The sequence below is a fragment of the Saimiri boliviensis genome, chromosome 10 (genome assembly GCF_048565385.1).
Source record: "Saimiri boliviensis isolate mSaiBol1 chromosome 10, mSaiBol1.pri, whole genome shotgun sequence".
Classification (NCBI taxonomy): domain Eukaryota; kingdom Metazoa; phylum Chordata; class Mammalia; order Primates; family Cebidae; genus Saimiri; species Saimiri boliviensis.
Window position 1 is genome coordinate 111,219,041 of NC_133458.1, and position 18,143 is coordinate 111,237,183.

Sequence of the window (18,143 nt, forward strand, 5' to 3'; positions counted from 1 at the left end):
GTTGGAAAGGAAGAAATAAAATTAATATGATTGTCTACATGGGAAATACAATGGATGGTACAAAAACAAAAACAAAAGAAAATTATACCAAAAAGACTCCTAGAACAAATAATTAAGTTCAGAAGGTCACAGGATATAAGACCAATCTATAAAAGTCAATTACATTTCTATATACTAACAATAAAGACATGGACACTGATATTTAAGATACAATACCATTAACAGTTGTTCAAAAATGAAATACTTAGGTGTAAATCTAACAAAACATGTGTAGGACTTTTATGTTAAAAACCCATAGAAGACTGATTAAAGAGATCAGAGAAGATATAAATAAATGGAAACACATACCATGTTCACGGATTGGAAGACTCAACTTCATAAAGATGTCAACCCTCTCCAAATTGATATGGTTTTAATATAAATCCTATCAAAATCCCAGCAAAGTCTTTAGTGCATATAGGCAAAATTATTCTAACACTGAAATACAAAGGAAAAGGAATAATAGTACCTAATATAATTTTGGAAAAGAACAGTAAGGTAGAATAAATCAGTTTACCTGATTTCAAGACTTGTTATGAAGTAACAATAATCCAGACAGTGTGATGTTGGTCGACAGATAAACATATAGAACAATAAAACAGAATCTAGAATCCACAAACAGACACACGAATATGCACAACCAATTTCTGACAAAGGTTCAAAAGTAATTCAGTCGAGGAAGGGTAGTCTTTTCAACAAATGATACAGCAACATTCATAGACAAAAAAATGAATTTTAACCTAAATCTCATACCTCAAGCAAATATTAAATTAAAATACATCATAGATTTAAATGTGAAAAATAAAACTTTTAGAAAAACACATAAGCACTAGGGCTAGGCAAAAAGTCTTTAGACTTGACACCAAAAACACAATCCGTAAAAGGAAAAAAATGATAAATTAAACCTCATCAAAATTAAAAATATTTTCTCTGAAAAAGACCCTGTTAAAAGGATGAAAAGATAAGCTATAGGCTTTAATATTCATAAACCACATATCCAAAAAAGTACTGTTAACTGGAACATATAAAGAACTCTCAAAGTTCAGCAGTTTAAAAAAAATCCAATTAAAAAGTGGGCAAAAGACATGGATATGTTGCTGGGTACATAAATGGTACAACCATTCCTGGAAAGTTTCACTATTTCTCAGTAAACTAAACAGACAACTTCCATATGACCCAGTAACTGTACTTCTAGATATTTATGCCAGAAAAATTCGTACCTATGTTCACACAAAAACCTGTGTATGAATGTTCATAGCAGCTTTATTCCTAATAGGCCAAAATTTGAAACTACCAAGACATGCTTTAATGGGCCAACAATTAAACAAACTGTGATACAGCCACACCACAGAATGCCACTTACCAATAAAAAGAAATAAATATTGATATATTCAACAATATGGATGAATCTCCAAGTAATTATACTGAGTGAAAAATGCCAATCCCAAACATCTACATACTGCATGATTCCATTTATATGAACTTTTTGAAATTACAGATTTATAGAAATGGGTAACAGGTTAGTGACTGCCAGGTCTTCAGAATGAAGATGTCATGGAGGGAAGTGGATATGGCTATTTAAAAGGAACATGAGGAAATCTCAGGGTGATGGATGTTCCATATCTTGGGTGTCCCAATGTCAATATCCTGGTTGTGATATTGTACCACAGTTCTGCAGATGTTGCCATTGGGGAAACTGGGTAAAGGGTAAATATCTGTGTTATTCCTGACAACTACATGTGAATCTACAAGTAGTTCAAAATAAAGTTTAATTAAAAAAAAAAACAGATTCTGAATATGGAGAAACTAGACAGAGGCTTTGCACACTTCTGGTGGGAATGGAAAATGGTGCAGCCACTTTGGAAAACAGTCTAGTAGCTCCTTAAAATTCTAACCATAGTTACCACATGACCTAGCAATTCTACACCTAGGTATTTATCCAAAAAAATGAAAATGTGTTCACACAAAAACTTATACATGATCTTTTATAGTAGCATTACTTATACCCAGAGTGGATACAACCTAAATATGTATCAACTGTGAACAGGTAAACAAAATGTGATCCATCCACACAGTGGAATATTATTTGGCCAGGAAAAAGAATGAAACACAATCCAGATGCTACTATCAGCATGCCCCTCAAAAACATTATCGTAAGTGGAAGGAGCCAGTCACAAAAGATCACCTATCATATGATTCCATTTGTATGAAACGTCCAGAACAGGTAAATCTACAGAGACAGGAAGTAGAGTAGTGGGTGCCTACGTCTTGCTGGAGGGCAGGTGGGGGTATACATAGAGAGTGACTGCTGATGGATATGAGGTGTCTTTCGGGGATAATAAAAATATCCTAAATTTAGATTATTACATACTAATTCTCTGTAATAAGATCATTTGACATACGTATTAAATAAGATTAATGTGTAATAAGATTAAGATTCTTGTAAAATTTTACACAATAATAATTTGAAATCTAAAAAAAAGCATTAATTGAACTTATTCAATTGAACAAAGTTTATTTAATTTAACTTTATGGTATACGAGCTCAATAAAGCTGTTTAAAAAAATGAAAAATAAATCACATCTGTAGTGGTTTGGGAAGGTGCTGTCCATGGGCCAGCCCCATTTAAAATCCACACTGCATCATTTAAATGGAAGTCTTCATTCTCTTGATAAATTTCTTCACATGATGAGAATTCAAAATTGTTCCATTTAGCTTGTTAGGATAACAAATTGAGTGTGTGCTTTAAATAGTTGCATATGATTTTTGGAATTCTGATTTAATAATGGCATCTGAGGAACAGCCAGGGCTCTGGGAGGGGCCAGTTCCATATGATGGAAGAGGAAGCTGAACTCAGGGATACAGGGTTCCCTGGACAGGATGCAGGCGGCAGAGGAGGAAGCTGAGAGTAACCTCCTGAGCCTCTCACCCCATGCTCTCCAGCTATGACAGGCACAGATCTCAGGCTAGACCCTTGGGGGGGGGCCATGAACACCCTGAAGCCCCCAAGTGGTCTTTACCAACCAGTGGAGCTGCACTTCCAGCACACATCCCCACCCTCTCCAAGCAGAAGGCAGAGATCACACTTACAAAAGTAATACCAGTGACCACCTCCAACTCAGTTTGCTGCCTGAATGCCTCCTCCAGTTCCTGCCTCCCTGCCTCCTCCAGTTCCTACCTCCCTGCCTCTACCTGGCAAACCCCTCACTCATCCCTGATAACCCTGATCACTCTTGCTCCTCCACATAGCATGTCCCTACTCAGTTCAGTCAAGGCCACCTCCTGAAGCCCTGGCACTGGTCACCTATGACAGCATCTCGACAGCCAGAGCAGTGCTGGTACCCTCTGCCCTGCCCCGAGCCCAGTGAGTGTTCTTAGCCGCGGTATCCTCCATCCACTCTGCTGGCTGGGTTCAGGCCCCTTCCCTTCCCTTCTCCTGGCAACAACTCCAGGCTGGACATGTCTAGAAAGTGATGGTCGTCTCCACTTGTCCTCACCCCTACCTCTCACCCCAAGCTCACTGGCAAGGTCACAAGCATGTGTATGAGATGCACACACGAAGAGGCCACCTCTGGGAGTACTGGGCCAAGGAAGCTACAGGATCCATTCCCCAATCACGCTCAATTGCATTCATTCACTACACACCTATTAATGAGGACTCACTCACTGCCTCACTACCAGCCGTTGCTCCACAGGGTAAAATCAGCATCAAGACAAACCAGAAGGAGGTTGGAAGAAACAAACAATAATGGTTTCTAAAGTTGTGGCAGTACTGCAAAAAGGAGTCTCCTTCCAGGGTGGACAGCAGGCCCTGAGCAGAGGAGCAGGCTAAGGGTGCAGCGTGCTCAGGTATGGATACCGCCGCCCCTCATCACCCACAAACAGCCACACTCAGGGCTGGTGGATCTGAGGCCTGGAGCTGGTCAGTGAGCTGCCCAGCCACAGTCTATCAGAGTGAGCTGAAAACCTGGCAGGATCCCCACTCCGGCCTCCTGCCACACGCAGCTCAAGTAAGAGTGGGGGGCGGCGGGGTGGAAGGGAGGAAACCCAGCAGGAGGGGGCTGTCCCCCAGCCCAGGCCTGCTTCTCCACCAGCTGCACAGGGGCTGCAATGCGTATTTCTATTTGCACTCGGCCATCCAGGGAGCCCAAAGCCAGGCACTCACAACTCCAGGCACACTCATCCAGGACTCGCACGCAACGTCTCCTTATTTAATCATACACTTGACTTTTATTTGAAATAAAATAAGATGTTGTTTCATGGCTGCTATAACCTAAATTGTAACCCTCCTCTCCAAATTCATAGGTTGAAGCCTTAACACCCAATTTGAAGGCAGGGCCTCTAGGAAAGTATTAAATTAAAATGAGGTAATTGGGTGGGCCCTAATCCAATGTGGCTGGATTCCTCTTCTCCTCCTAAGAAGAGATTAGAAGACACAGACACCAAGGGTGTGTGTACAGAGGGAAGACCACGTGAGGACACAGGGAGAAGACGGCCATCAGCAAGTCAAGGAGAGAGGTCTCAGATGGAACCGGCCCTGACGACACCTTGATCCTGGACTTTGCAGCCTCCAGAATGTGAGGAAATAAATTTCTCTTGCTGCAGCCACCCAGTCTCTGTTACGCAGCCTGAGCTGAGCACACCAGCCCTGGGCTGCCTCCCTTCAGACTTCTGTCCATGAAAAGACAATTTCTATTTTGTTTAAGCCACCATTTTCCAGGTCAGTTACTGGCAGCCAAACCAGATTCTAACCGACATGCTGTCCCAAGGGGCCACTTTACTCCAGACAGGCTCTCCGAGCTCTGCCTTCCTCAGCAGGCGGGGTCAGGGCCTGCCTTCCCGTGGCTGCTCTCCCCTACTCGAGGCTCTGCTGCCCAGGTTCTTCCAAGAAAGCCCGGTGGGAAACTGCAAAAGCTCCCTGCAGCCTGCAGCTGTGTGTACCGAGTTCCTCGCCCTGTCAGAGGTGCCTTCCATGGGTCACTTCATGTCACTGTACTGGACACCGCTGGGCCCAGTTCCCTAATCACCTGAGAGCCAGGCTGTAGGTGCTGGACTACTTGCAGATCTGCCCCTCCCTCATGGACCACCAGATGCTCACAGCACAGCAGATTCCACATCGCCAGCATGGAGGCGGGCCCTGGTGGATTCAGGGACCCTTCCTTTCCCAGCCACATTTGGGCTCTAGATCTTGGCATGCGGCTCCTGAGCCTGGGCTGTTCCATTAGGGAGAACCACAGTGTGTCCAGGAGCCACACACTGGCCACCACCTGCAACTTCCATGCAGATTTCAGACAAACAAGAAACAAGACAGATGTGACAAGGCCGCACAAGGTGGCTCATGCCTGTAATCCTAGCACTTTGGGAGGCTGAGGCGGGCAGATCACCTAAGGTCAGGAGTTCAAGACCAGCCTGATCAACATGGTGAAACTCCATCTCTACTAAAAATGCAAAATTAGCCGGACACGGTGGCGCATGCCTGTAATCCCGGCTACTCAGGAGGCTGAGGCAGGAGAATCACTTGAACCTGGGAGGCAAAGGTTGTGGTGAGCTGAGATTGTGCCACTGTTGCTCCAGCTGTGGTGACAGAATGAGATTCTCCGTAAAAAAAAAAAAAAAATCAGACAAATGTAGCAAACAACTGGGTCCCCACAAACCTCCTCACAGCCCCCCAGGACATGCTGCAGAGCCTCCCACAGACAGTCCAAGGTGACAACCAGCTCTGGCATCTTCCTCGGCAATATTGCAGCACTGGCCACAGAATGACAGGGAAGAGACTGGGATCCCCAGAGCTGATACAGCTGTGAAGCACAAGCCACAAAAACCATGTAGCAGGAAGTGACCCAGGGGCCCAATGTTGTGCTCCTGGAGAGCTAGGGAGACTGAAGAACCCAGAGGGCTGTGAGAGCCACAGGGGAACAGGATGCCTCAGCATGGAGCCAGAGGTGTGACATCCACACAGGAGGGAGATGTCCTGTGGAGCCCCTTCTGACAATCCCCCAAAAGGCCACTGGCATTCAAGGCAGGAAGGAGGCTGGGCAGGAGCTGCTCCAGGAGGCCAGGGAGAAGGTTGCCTCCACCACCTGCATACGATCAACAGGTTGGGATCTGGGAGCATTCTAGAGCCTCTGACGCTGACCACAAACATCCTGGACCTCAGTTCCACTTGCACGAGTGTCCTGGCAATGGCAAGGGGCTGACAGCATGCAGGAGTCGTGTCACCCTGACCAGGCGGCACGCCCTGCCCCTTGCTCCTAGAACCTGGTGCATTAAACAGCAGCAGGGCAGGGACCAGGCATCCACCTGATGCTCGCCCAATCCACTTCGGCACCAAGAAGCCAAACCGCTAATGAAACAAGACTGAGAAACAGGCTTTCCCTGCAGTCCACATGACAGGCCTTTGTGAGATGTGGGAATCTGAGCTCCGTCCTCCATAATCACCAGCCAGCTTGACCTGGGCTCAGAGCACGATCCTTGCTGTGACTGATCAAACTGAAATCACGTTTTCCTGGAAGTTCTGTCTAACTCATCTGTAAAACCACCTGGGCTTGCTGTTTACTTTTTGATGAGCTTGTAAATTACTGAATCAATCTTTTTAATAATTACAGGATTTTTCAGGCTTTCTTTTTCTTTGCGGATCATCTTTGATAACTCACACTTTTTCTGGAAATTCAGCCATTTTGTCTCTCTGCAAATATACTGGCATAAAATTATTCTCAGCATTTCCCTATTATCTATTTTTAATCCCTGCTTTATCTGCAGCCTTTCTCGTGCCTCATGCTCCTTATTTGTGTCTGCTCTTTTTCTTCTTGATCAGTCTCTCTAAGGCTTTTCTATTTCAGAGAACCAACTTTTGACATTTTTGTTCAGAAACGGAAAAAGCCCTGTTAAAAGAAACTTCACACCCCTTTGGAGCATGTTAGCTCGGTTATTTGTGAGCCTAAAACATCTGAGTGAGCGTTTTTTAGCTGAGGAGGTCTGTAGCCACGAAGGGAGGAGACCGCCATGTGGTTCCCTTGGAAGATCCTGAGCTCACCCTGGCTCTGCCACTGGTTACTCTGTTATTCGCGCCATTATCTTTCCTGGGTTATTTAAATTTTCAGAGCCACAGTTCTCAGATTTACGAAGCAGAATAAAGTCCTTACATTCCTAACCATGATACAGAGGGCTGATATTAATTTTAAAGAGATCTGACAACTCAGAAAGAACATCTTGGTACCTTGACCCTCTTTTCTGTTCTGCCCAGATCCTGCAGGCAAGGACAGATGAAGGGCGGGGACCCAAGGTGACCCTTTGCTCTGTTTCTTTGTTTTGCTGTGTTGAGAGGAGGGGTCATTTTAGCTCATCCAAATCCCCCCAAAGGAATCAGCCCCAGGCACACTGACAATTCAGGTAAACTTTACCTAACTACAGCAGAGAACTTTCCAGACAGAGAGTAAGTAGTGCAAGGAAAGAGACAAGCCCTCATTCCCACCCCACCCCTGTCCTCCACAGCCTCTTGTTTCATGGGCTGCCCTGAGAAGGTGAAGGAGAGATCAGGGAGAGCTACTGTAATATTCCCCCAGTAAGAATGATGATAGAGGCCTCTCTGCTTGAAGCTGGCACCTGCCTTAGCAGGAGCAGACCAGATTCCTAAAGCCTCAAACATTCTGCAGGGCAACCGCAGGGCTACTGGCACTAAACAGTACAGGAGGGGAAGGAGAAAACTCCTAGTGGCTGTGTCTGTTGTCACCTTCTTCATGGGTAGCTGCAAAAGTTAGCAGCAAGTAGGCACAGAGCACCCAGGGATGCATTCTGGCTGGTAACAGGCAACAGTGGCATCATAAACCAGGACACTGAGAGGTTCTCCCCAGGGCTTAAGGTGAAGCACATTCTACTACTGGTGTCAAAACATAACGTATCAAACTGGGCAAGAACAATCTGGCATTGGGGCATCCGATGCGTAAACAGAGTGGAGAAGGGCGGGAGCCAGTGGCCTCCACCCTTGGCACTGCCGGGAGCCCCAGAGCAAGGGCACTGCTGCTGCAGCCATGTCCATCTGTTCCATCAGTTCCCATTCCAGAACAAAACTGCTTCCTCTGGGACAGGACGAGAGGTTTAATGTTGGGAGTTTGCATTTCAGAACGGTGGTCCCCTGTTGTAGCCTCCTGCAGACCCAGGCAGTCAGTGGGGACCACAAAGCGTGGGCCTGCCCACAGGCACATCCCTGGGAGGTGTTTTCTGAGCCTCCTGAGCCAAACTCCTGCTTTGTGAACTGAGCACAATGCTCTCCCAGCTCACAAAGCCACTGACCACAGCGCCCCTGGATTACACATTCATCCCCCAAGAAGAAACAGAGAAAACCACCGCCGAACTCCCCAGTGTGTCTGCTCCCCTGCCTCCATGCTCTGACCTGTGCAGTGACCCCTAAAACATGTTCATGATGTCTCTTTCCTGCTCGGCCCAGAAGCTCCCCTCTGTGAGCACAGATACGCAGGAGCCAGCCCTGACCACCTCTCCAGCAGTCACAGCCATCTCCTTCCAGCTGAGGCCACAGGACGTGAAATGATTTCCCTCAGCGCACTGTGCATGGGAGCAGAGGCATGGAGTCTGCCCACACGCCTCCCCTCGACTTGACCTCACTCAGCCCCCATCTTCTGCTCCCTCTGAACGTGCGCTGCATTCTACCACCTCCTCCCAGTGATGCCCACATCCACTCCCAGGACCAGGGCGCATTGGCCCAGAATCCCTCTCAGGCCTGGGGTGTATCCCCCCAGATCCCGTCCCGAAACCAAAGTGTTTCCCTCAGATCCCCTCTTAGGACCAGGATACATCCACCCAGAAACCCTCCCAGACTGGCGTGTGTCCACACCCAGCACCAGGTGTGTCTTCCTGGATCTCCCCACAGAATCAGGTCACATGCCCCCATACCTCCTCTCAGAACCTAAGTGCGTCCCCGATCCTCTCCCATCACCCGTTGTGCTGCCTGGACGGTCCAAGGGGCTGGAGAAGGCTCTAAGAACAGGTGCTGAATGGAAGTGTGTCATTAACGAGATTAAAACATGAAGGGCAGATGCCCACAACTAGCCGTATGGTAAGGCTCCATCAACTGTCACTCAGGAGACTGCCGTTTCATGCTGACATGTGTGAGGCCTGGACAGGGCTGCCATGGCCACCTCCAAGCTCTCTGGATGGCCAGGCAGGCCCCAGGCAGATGCTGAGGGACAAAGTGCCTGTGTACCTGAGAGCCTTGAGAGCTGGCAGGGTCCCCACTGGGCCCCAAGTGCTCCCCTCTGCCATCCTCAAGAGACAAGGCTCCCTGAGGTGGCATCGGGCAGCAGGCGGCCAGGAGAAACCTCAGTGCTGATTACCAGCCATCTAGGCAGACAGTTACCATGAGATACAACCCTGAATGATCAAAGGGAATCAACAGAAAAAATACAGTGACTGTCAGGAGGGCTGAGGTCTCAGGAACCACTCAGGAAAGTCACAGAAGGCATGTCCTCATTCAGTGTCCGTGTGCCAAAACACCAGGTCAGCTTTGAAGCAACAGAAAAAATCATGAAGGTAAACAATCCTTCAATTTGAAAACATAAAAGATTGAATTTTTAATGCAAGGAAAAGCAAAGCTAGAGGAACAGACCTGGGGAAACATGGGGACCCCTTCTGATGGGGCATCGGTGTTTCTGTTATACAGTGAGCAGTTCACTCGACTGCCAGGAAAGTCACCAACATAACAGGACGGAGGGCTGGAGTGTACAAGTCACAGAGAAATACAGAGGGTGAACAAGCACGAAGGAGTCGCCATCCGCCTTAGTAAGCAGAAAGGGGCAAGGGAAACAGGAGGTGCCAAGTCCTCACACAGAGAGAGGGAGGAAGGGAGGGGGAAAGGCAGAAACCGACAGACAGAAGGAGAGGGAGAAGGGGAGAAAGACAGGGGCACACAGGGACACAGCACACTGCAGAGCCGCTCCTGGGAACCCAACCCCTGGGCGTCCCACCTACAGGGCTGGGGGGGTCCTGCCAAGCTGCATTCCTAACAGGCTCCCCACTGCTGCTGATGCAGTGGCTGGCCTGGACTGCTATAGAGAGCAGAGTGTAAGCAGACATCACTTACAACGATGTAAAAGAGCACATAAATAAGATGTAAAATTTGGGAAAATACCTCAGAAACTTGGGAGAGAAATGACATATTTACACTGCTAAAAATGTTACTCAGTGAATACCTCATGAGCATGAAGAAAAATCTCTCTTAGAACGTGGTATCTTAAATGTCAGATGCTGAGAACATCGCAGAATGTGCATTAAGGAAAGAATAAGCAGATGTTTTAAATCACATGTATCACACCAGGAGCGATGTCTGCGCAAAATGGCAAGCAAAAAGGCAGAACATAAAATTATATATACACCAAAATGACAATTGCGTGGGGAAAAATACACATAAAGACAAAGTCTGAACAATAAATAGCACTCGGCTGGGTTAACTGGATTGGGTGAACATTTTGAAAAGGTCCTGCTTAAGAACGTTCTGCAGTTAAAACTCAGATGCGCCTCTGAGCCTCCCTGAGTGTGACTGCCTCCTCCTAGGGCTGAGGAAAGAATGCCTTGCTCACGGAGCTGATACAAAACCCAGTGAAATGCCGCAAATCAGGCAGCAAAAGCTAGACTAGACAATACTGGGAGGAAGGAGAGTATATGGGAGAGGCAGCGAACGTCAGAAAAGAAACGAAAGAAGACCAACACAGAACGCGAACAAGCACAAAGGTACGGAAAAGGAGATGCGAGCGAGATAAAGGAGGAAAAGAAAGGGACGATCCAGAAATACACACAAGCAGGACTACGAAAGAGCCTTTGCCTTCTCCACTACAGAGGATGCAGTTAAGGGGAGAACAGAGCTTCCAAAGATTCACTTCTGGGATCTTACGGAGGTAACAAAATAAGGCTATACACCTCTTAGAAAGCACAAAGGAGGTATCTCTCCCAGTGTGATTGACTCTGGTCTAAGAAAAAATGCTCAGGGCTCAGCCTTAAAAGATGCTCAATTTATACATACATCGACACATTCATGCACACGCACAGACAACACACATCAACACATGTGCATACACACATACACACATACACACATGTCCATGCATATCACAAACACACAGACACACAGGCATGCCCACACAGACACACGCATCTACATGAATACAAAGCCACACACACATGCAACCACGTCTGGATGTAAAGACAGGCGCATGCATGCACACGTGCACATGAGCACAGGCATTCACAGACACACATGCACACACGTACAGAGGCAAAGGCAAATGTGCACATATCCACACATGCAACTCCACAGGGATGCACGTGAACATATACACAGACACGTGCCACCGCCCACATATCGTCCACATGGACACATCCTCCTACATGTTCACATACACGGCAATACACACGCCGTCTAAACACACATATGTGATCTATTTCTCAACTATATCTTACTTCTACTGTAAATATTAGGGATCAAAACAACGTCTATACATGAAATGTGTATTTGTGTTTTTACATTTATATTCAGTATAATATCTTGTATTCACATAGTTGAGAAAAACATCCTGTCTGTCAGCCACAGGCCTAAGACATCAGCAGTTTGGTGTCACAAAGGCCTGTGAGCCCCAAGGCTGGGGGAAGAGTCTAGATCCCTCCAGGGAAGGTTCCTGAAACATGCCAGACTTATCCCAGAGGCTCCCAGATGGTCCCTCCTGAGCCTACTGGGCCTGCTGGGCACAGACCCTGGGCAGCAGACAGGGAACACAGAAGAGGAGTCACACAGGGCGTTGGGAACCCAGGCATGGCTCCCTCCAAGCCATTGCCCTTTCCCTCGTGGCTGTTTCATCCTGAAAATGGGGTGATGCCGGCCACTGGAGGAACCCCAAGGGCTGTGGGTGCTACATCATGACCACCACCGTGACTCCTCTACAACTCCCAGCACAAGGGCACCTCTGCCTTCCAGAAGTGACAGTGTGCTCTGGGGTCAGCGACACCGAGCCAAAGGCAGGGCTGGTGGGAGCCTCAGGCCAGTAGATCAGCACCACCTGCTTGGTCACATTCACTTGAGGCTTGGCCAGGACCTGCCTCGTCCTCCCTGGGCAGCTTACCTATTCCAGCGGCAACTGGAAGTCAATGCGCCCAAATGCTGTCCTCAGAGCAGCCCCTTCCCAGCACTATCCCATGATCTGCTCAGCTCCACAGGGCAGCAAACCTAGCCTGCCTGCCCATTTGCTAACTAAAAAACCTCAGGGCATCTCCTCCACAGCCTCAAATACCAACAGGTACCACTGGGAATTGTGGCCCATGTCACCACAGGGTAAACTGAGGCACGGGAAGACGGCTCCCTCTACCTCCCCAGCCCCACAGCCAACCCCTCTAGGCTGACTGGCCCAAGCCACTGACCTGCTTCTCGTTCTCATCCTCCAGCCTCAGCCGGTCCTCGATGCAGCTCCGGGCCTGGAGGAACGCCTTCCTCTGCGAACGCTCAGTCAGAATCCGCACGAACACTCCATACATGTTCACGCCGACAAAGAGCAAGGCATTGGCGCCGAGCTGCAGGGAGAGAAGGAGGCAACGTGTGGAGCCTGACATCCCGCACACATGAAGAGGGCCCAGGCCACCCAGAGAACATAGCATGAGCTCTCCAAAGGCCACTCTGCCCGGGCCAGACCCACAGCGCGGGCCGGGGACACAGGGAACCAGCCGGGTAAAAGCTTGCCCTCACCCTGTCTGGGCAGCTGTAAGACAGCATGTCAGGGTATAGGGAGTAACCAGGCCTAGTGTCAAGGCCAAATTGTGTCCCCAAAATGCATAAAGACCTAACCCCCAGGACTCCGGGATGTGACTAATTGAAAACAGGGTCTTGACAGAGGCAATTAAGTTAAAATGAGGCCAACAGGGTGGGCACTAATCCGATCTGCCGGGTGTTCTTAGAAGAAGGGCGATGAGGACACAGACACTGGCAGCGGGAAGACCCCGCGAGGGCACAGAGAGAAGACGGCTGTCTGCGAGCCTAGGAGCAGGGCCTCAGGAGAGCCCAGCCCTGCCCACAGCTTGATCTTGAACTTCCAGCCTCCGGACTGTGAGATAATCCGTTTCTGTTGTTTAAGGTGTCCAGTCTGCTGCGCTTTGTTATAGCAGCCTCAGAAAACCAAGACCCCTGGAGAATACGTATGTAAAGAGTGGCTGTTCCCAGAAAGCCTGCACAAACTGCTCTGGAAAGATTCAGGAAAAGGTGAAAGGTGAACTCAAAAAAACACAGCCCGTATGTTGATTTGGGTACGCAGTGAGCACTAGCACAAAATGGGGAAATGCAGTGTCCACAGCCTGGTGTCTGCACACTGCCTCAGTCCTGTCCCCACTTCAGCTTCAACAGATGAAACACAAAGAAGGGGCCGCCAGCCTGAGAAGGGGCCAGCGCTAGCAGTGTGCCCACAATCCAGGCTCAGGACCAGGCTCAGACCCAGGCATCAGGCACCAGGCGCCAGCCTGACCCAGGGCTCCCCTCCACGATCACACCCTGCTCCCCACTGCCTGCAGCTGGTCTCCTCAACTGTTCTGTCTCTACGTCTCAGAGGCCACTGGGCTTGAACAGAAGCACCTCTGACAAGCCATGCAGGGCCATGGCATGTCCTGCTAGGGGCCCTCAAGTGCGGGGCTGCAATTTGTAAGTATTGTATGAAACATGTGTCCCTGGGTCACTTGCAAAACTGGAGAATTTTTTTTTTGTCTGATTAAGCCCAGGCATTTCTACTTGTATGCCAGAGCTGAGCCAGCTGAACCAGGAGCAGAAACCTGAAGGCTCCGGCTGTTACTGCTCCACACGGATTAACCACAAACACCCCCACATGTAAATGTGTGCTGCACACTGTGAAACAGAACTAAAATCAAAAACACGCTCACACAGTACTGTGGGGAGCAGCTGCCGCCAACAGGGAGCCAAGAGAGTCCAGGACGCGGACCCATGAGACGGGGGAGATGGGTGTCACCCTGATGGGGCCAACCTACAGACAGCAGGACAGGAGCCTCCAGACAGCTTGAGGAAGAAGACCTGACAGTTCCTGCCCACCTACTGGATGCTGGTGCGGAGGAGCAGGCGGGAGGGCTGAGACTGACCAGGGGCAAGGGCCACAGGGAGGGGCAAGGACAGATTTGGGGCACCTTCAAACCCAAGGTGTATGAAGCCTCGTGATGGATGCATCTTTGAGGCTATACATCTTCAAACCCAAGATGTATAGCCTCAAAGATGTATCCATCACGAGGCTGAAAAACAAACCTAGGACCAATGGTCACATGCAATCTGGAAACATCAAAGCCACTCTCAAGGAGGCGACAGGGAGGGAGGATGAGGAGCACAAATCTGCAGGGCCCCAGCTGACAGCCATCCTCTGCCTGACACCTCCACAGGGGACCTGACCCTGGCCCAGCACAGCTCCCCACACATGTCAGACATACACCCACCTGGCTCTGTGGGGCTGACGACATTAAACACCACACACTGGCAAAGGCATAGGCAGGAATTTACCCCTGCCAGATGGCACCATCCTGACCACAGCCTCTGCAAGTCAGAAGTAGGATGGCTGTTGCCTGTGAGGGGTCAGAGACGGCAGCAAGACATCCAGTAGGATGGCCTCTCCCGGACCCTGAGCATCAAGAAGGTGACCTTGAAATCTCCACTATGACCCTGAAGATCTCCACTGGACCTGAATATGGCCATTTAGCTTCCGTCCCAGTACATTTGACATAGCTGCTGTCATCATGGTGTGGATACCGCTCAGATCCAGCTTTTTCCATGAACAAAACACAGAGCATGTTAGGGTGTGTTCAGTGCTCAGAATCAGCAAACACCATGGACGTCCGGGAATGGTCAGGGATGGAGCACGGAGCTGGAACACCCGGGGCTATCAGACACCTGGGGTGCTGGAGCCGCCAGAGCTGAGCCAGCGAGGCCCGTGGAGGGGCCTGCACGGGAAACCACCACCCACTTTCTAAAGGAAGTGAAAGGCAGGTGGACCCCAGCAGTTAAAACAAAAATGATAATCAGGAACAATAAAACTTCCCTTGGAGATTTTCCACATCTTAGCTTCCTTTCTCCCCTGGTTTCCTCCTGGAACACAATGGGCTTAGATTACAAGCGTATGACAAAGAGTCCCCAGGAAGTGGAAACACAGCACAGCTGGCAGGTCAGTTGTCAAGATGACCGACCCTCCCCATGTGCATCAGAGCTGTTCCGTGCGGGGTGGCAGCCCGAGGCTGGGAGGAATGGCGGCCGGTCCCCCTCATCTCTGCAGTATATGGAGGTGCCCCTGCAAGCCCTCCCGGAGCCCAGGGACCCCTTTCTCAGAGGGAAGCAGCCGCTCCTCTCTTCCCATTAGCTCGCCTCCCCACTTCTGTTAGCTACAATCTACCCTCACTAGAATGGGGAACCATCACTACCTGCCCTTAGGATGTCTGAGGGGCACTGTCACCAATGAAACCAACACTCCCACTGGAAGCTTCAGACCCCCATGGCCCCTGGAAAGGAAAAGCACCATCAAACAACCCAGTACTCTATGAGCTGGGCACTGCCTCCCTCCAAAAACAAACCCATGGAGGGGGGTGGTTGAGAAGGGATTGCTGTGGAAAGGACACTTCAGGAGAGCTGGGTGTCGTCTGCCAAGTGCCCCACAACCACCGATGAACACAGGGCTCACCCGCGGGGACGCGCACAGCCCTGCATTTTCCCAGATGAGCATCCTCACCCACCAAATGGACCCACTGCATTGGAACTAAGAATTCCAAATCTGTCCTCAAGGTCTGGGACTCTCGATTCTCCTGATGAAGCTTGCTGAACTCACAGCTAGAGGGGCATTTAGGTCCAAAAGATGCATGTCCCAGGGCAAGGCAAGCATGATGTGGCTTAGCACACGTCACAATGACAAGAAAGGCAGGCTCGGGTCACCATGAGCTATTCAGGGATGAGGGCTCCAGGAGCTGCAGGAGTCTAGGGGAGAGGCAGGCTCCCCACCACAGCCCGCTGGCCACTCCTGGAGCAGGGGATCCAACCCCGGCCCAGCCCCAGCCATCTGCACCCCACCACCACACTCTCTGACCACATGGTGGCCCAGAGCCACATGCTGCCGACACCACCCAGGCCCTGGGTGGCACCAGGCTGCTGGTCTGCCAGTCTGGACACCCTCTCAAGCTCTCATCCCAGCAAGGGCTGAGCTGGGCTGCAAGCGAGGACAGGAGTCCAGGTGTCCTCACCAGGGTCAGACCCTGCCCTACCCCTGTCTTCTGCCTGCACCACCTCTGTGCCTCAGTCTCTCTATCCAAAAGACGGGCAGATTGATGGCAATTATAGTACCTATCAAATGACCTTCTCAAGGAGACCTAAGGAGAAACCCAACAAAGGACACTGCGTGGGAGGCAGGTTAGACTCTGAGGCATCAGGATGAGTCTGGAGTACTGCACAGTGCCAAACAGGAAAGTGTAAAAACACACAGACACACATGCGCGCACACACATACACACACACACACACACATGCACGCACACGCAATGATGGGGGTATGTCAAAGGACAGAGCAGCTAACTGAAAGAGGTCCCAATGACCAAACAGCCAGTACTTGGAAACACCCTGAAGAAACCTTCATGAGCCAGATTAACTCAGCCAGACAGCCGAGAAGAGAAGGGCTTCCCAAGGAGCCAGCTGGGCTGAGCACCAGCATGCTTGCGGAAGACAACCGGCAGGAGCAGGTCCTGGGGCATCTCTGCTTGACTGTGCAGCAGCTGAAAACATCACCAGAGCTGGCTCGTCGCTATGAGAGGTAGGTTAGACTCTGAGGCACCAGGATGAGCTCATGTTTGGCTTACTCCACAGATGGATACATATACAAATGTTTATAGAAACGTGTGTGTACATATAGGTCCTAGCTCTGCCCAGTGAAAGAGAACTAGTAGCAATGGCTCCCCAGGAGCAATAAGGACACCAAGAGGCCAGGTCATGGTCTTTAATAAAATTCTCCAATAAAAGGAACTGGGACTCCCTGGAGAAATGACTGAATCTTGGCCTCAGGCAGAGAAAATATTTGCGAATCAAGCAGATGAACCTGGAGCACCTTGGAGGGTCAGAAAGTAAGGCAAGTATTTCTCTCTCTCTCTCTCTCTCTCTCTCTCTCTCTCTCTCTCTCTCACACACACACACACACACACACACACACACACATGGGGGTGGGGGGGTGTCAAAGGACAGGAGAGCCAACTGAAAGAACTCCCAATGGCCAAAGTTGGAACAATTTGAGCAACACAAAGTCATATTGAATTGTAACCCCGAAGTATAAAATAAACATCAGTACTGATATAAATCAATGATGAAATAAAAAAAAAATGAAAGATAATAGGTGAATAGGCAAAAATTTGGAGCATTCCAAATCATTTATACTCCACCCTCAAGAAAGTAAACTCCCCATTCCTTCAGTATCGGCTCAGCACAGTGACTTCCAAAGCACAAAATGGAAAAAGAAGAGAAAAGAGAAAACCTATGGCAGAGAAGCCTTCCAATACCACCTTAGCCAGCTGGTAACTGCCACAGCAGCCATGATGAGTCCTGTTGACAGATGTGCCTGACACAATGGGATGAGGGCATGTCCTCCGAGGCCTCCTGTTAAAAACCAACACCCTAGTCTAACCATGAGAAAATCATCACACACTGGGGGTCCCTGGACTAGCACCCCTCGTGGTCACTGGGCTGACACCACTTGTGGTCACTAGACTAGCACCCTCCAACCCAAGATGTCTCATAGTCCTTGGAGAAAGTATCCCAATCTGACATCATCATCCCACACCCCCAGGTACCTGTCCTTCCTCCCCTCCAGGGACAGGGACCTCTGCCCAAGCCAAACCCGCAAGTCCCCTGACCTTCTCTCTCTGTCCTTCTAAAACCTTCATCAGGTACCGCCCCTGACAACCCTATGCCACTGACTTCTCTCCAGCCCCACTGCCTGGCACAACCTACAATCAGGCTGCAGTCAAAGTCCACCTGAGGCAGACCCTCCCTTCATCACAGACTCTGGGTGGAGCCCTACCTTCCCAGCACATCAGAAACCCGC

General features: G+C 49.5%; 1 protein-coding gene across 1 annotated transcript in view; it reads right to left on the bottom strand.

The window, feature by feature from the left end:
• The window catches only part of ADCY1 (adenylate cyclase 1), a 133,833-nt gene that overhangs the window by 97,928 nt on the left and 17,762 nt on the right, over positions 1-18,143 (bottom strand). Inside the window, exon 2 of the mRNA XM_003930840.4 lies at positions 12,457-12,606. Coding sequence (XP_003930889.3) covers positions 12,457-12,606 — 150 coding nt within the window. The remainder of the gene's footprint in view (positions 1-12,456; positions 12,607-18,143) is intronic.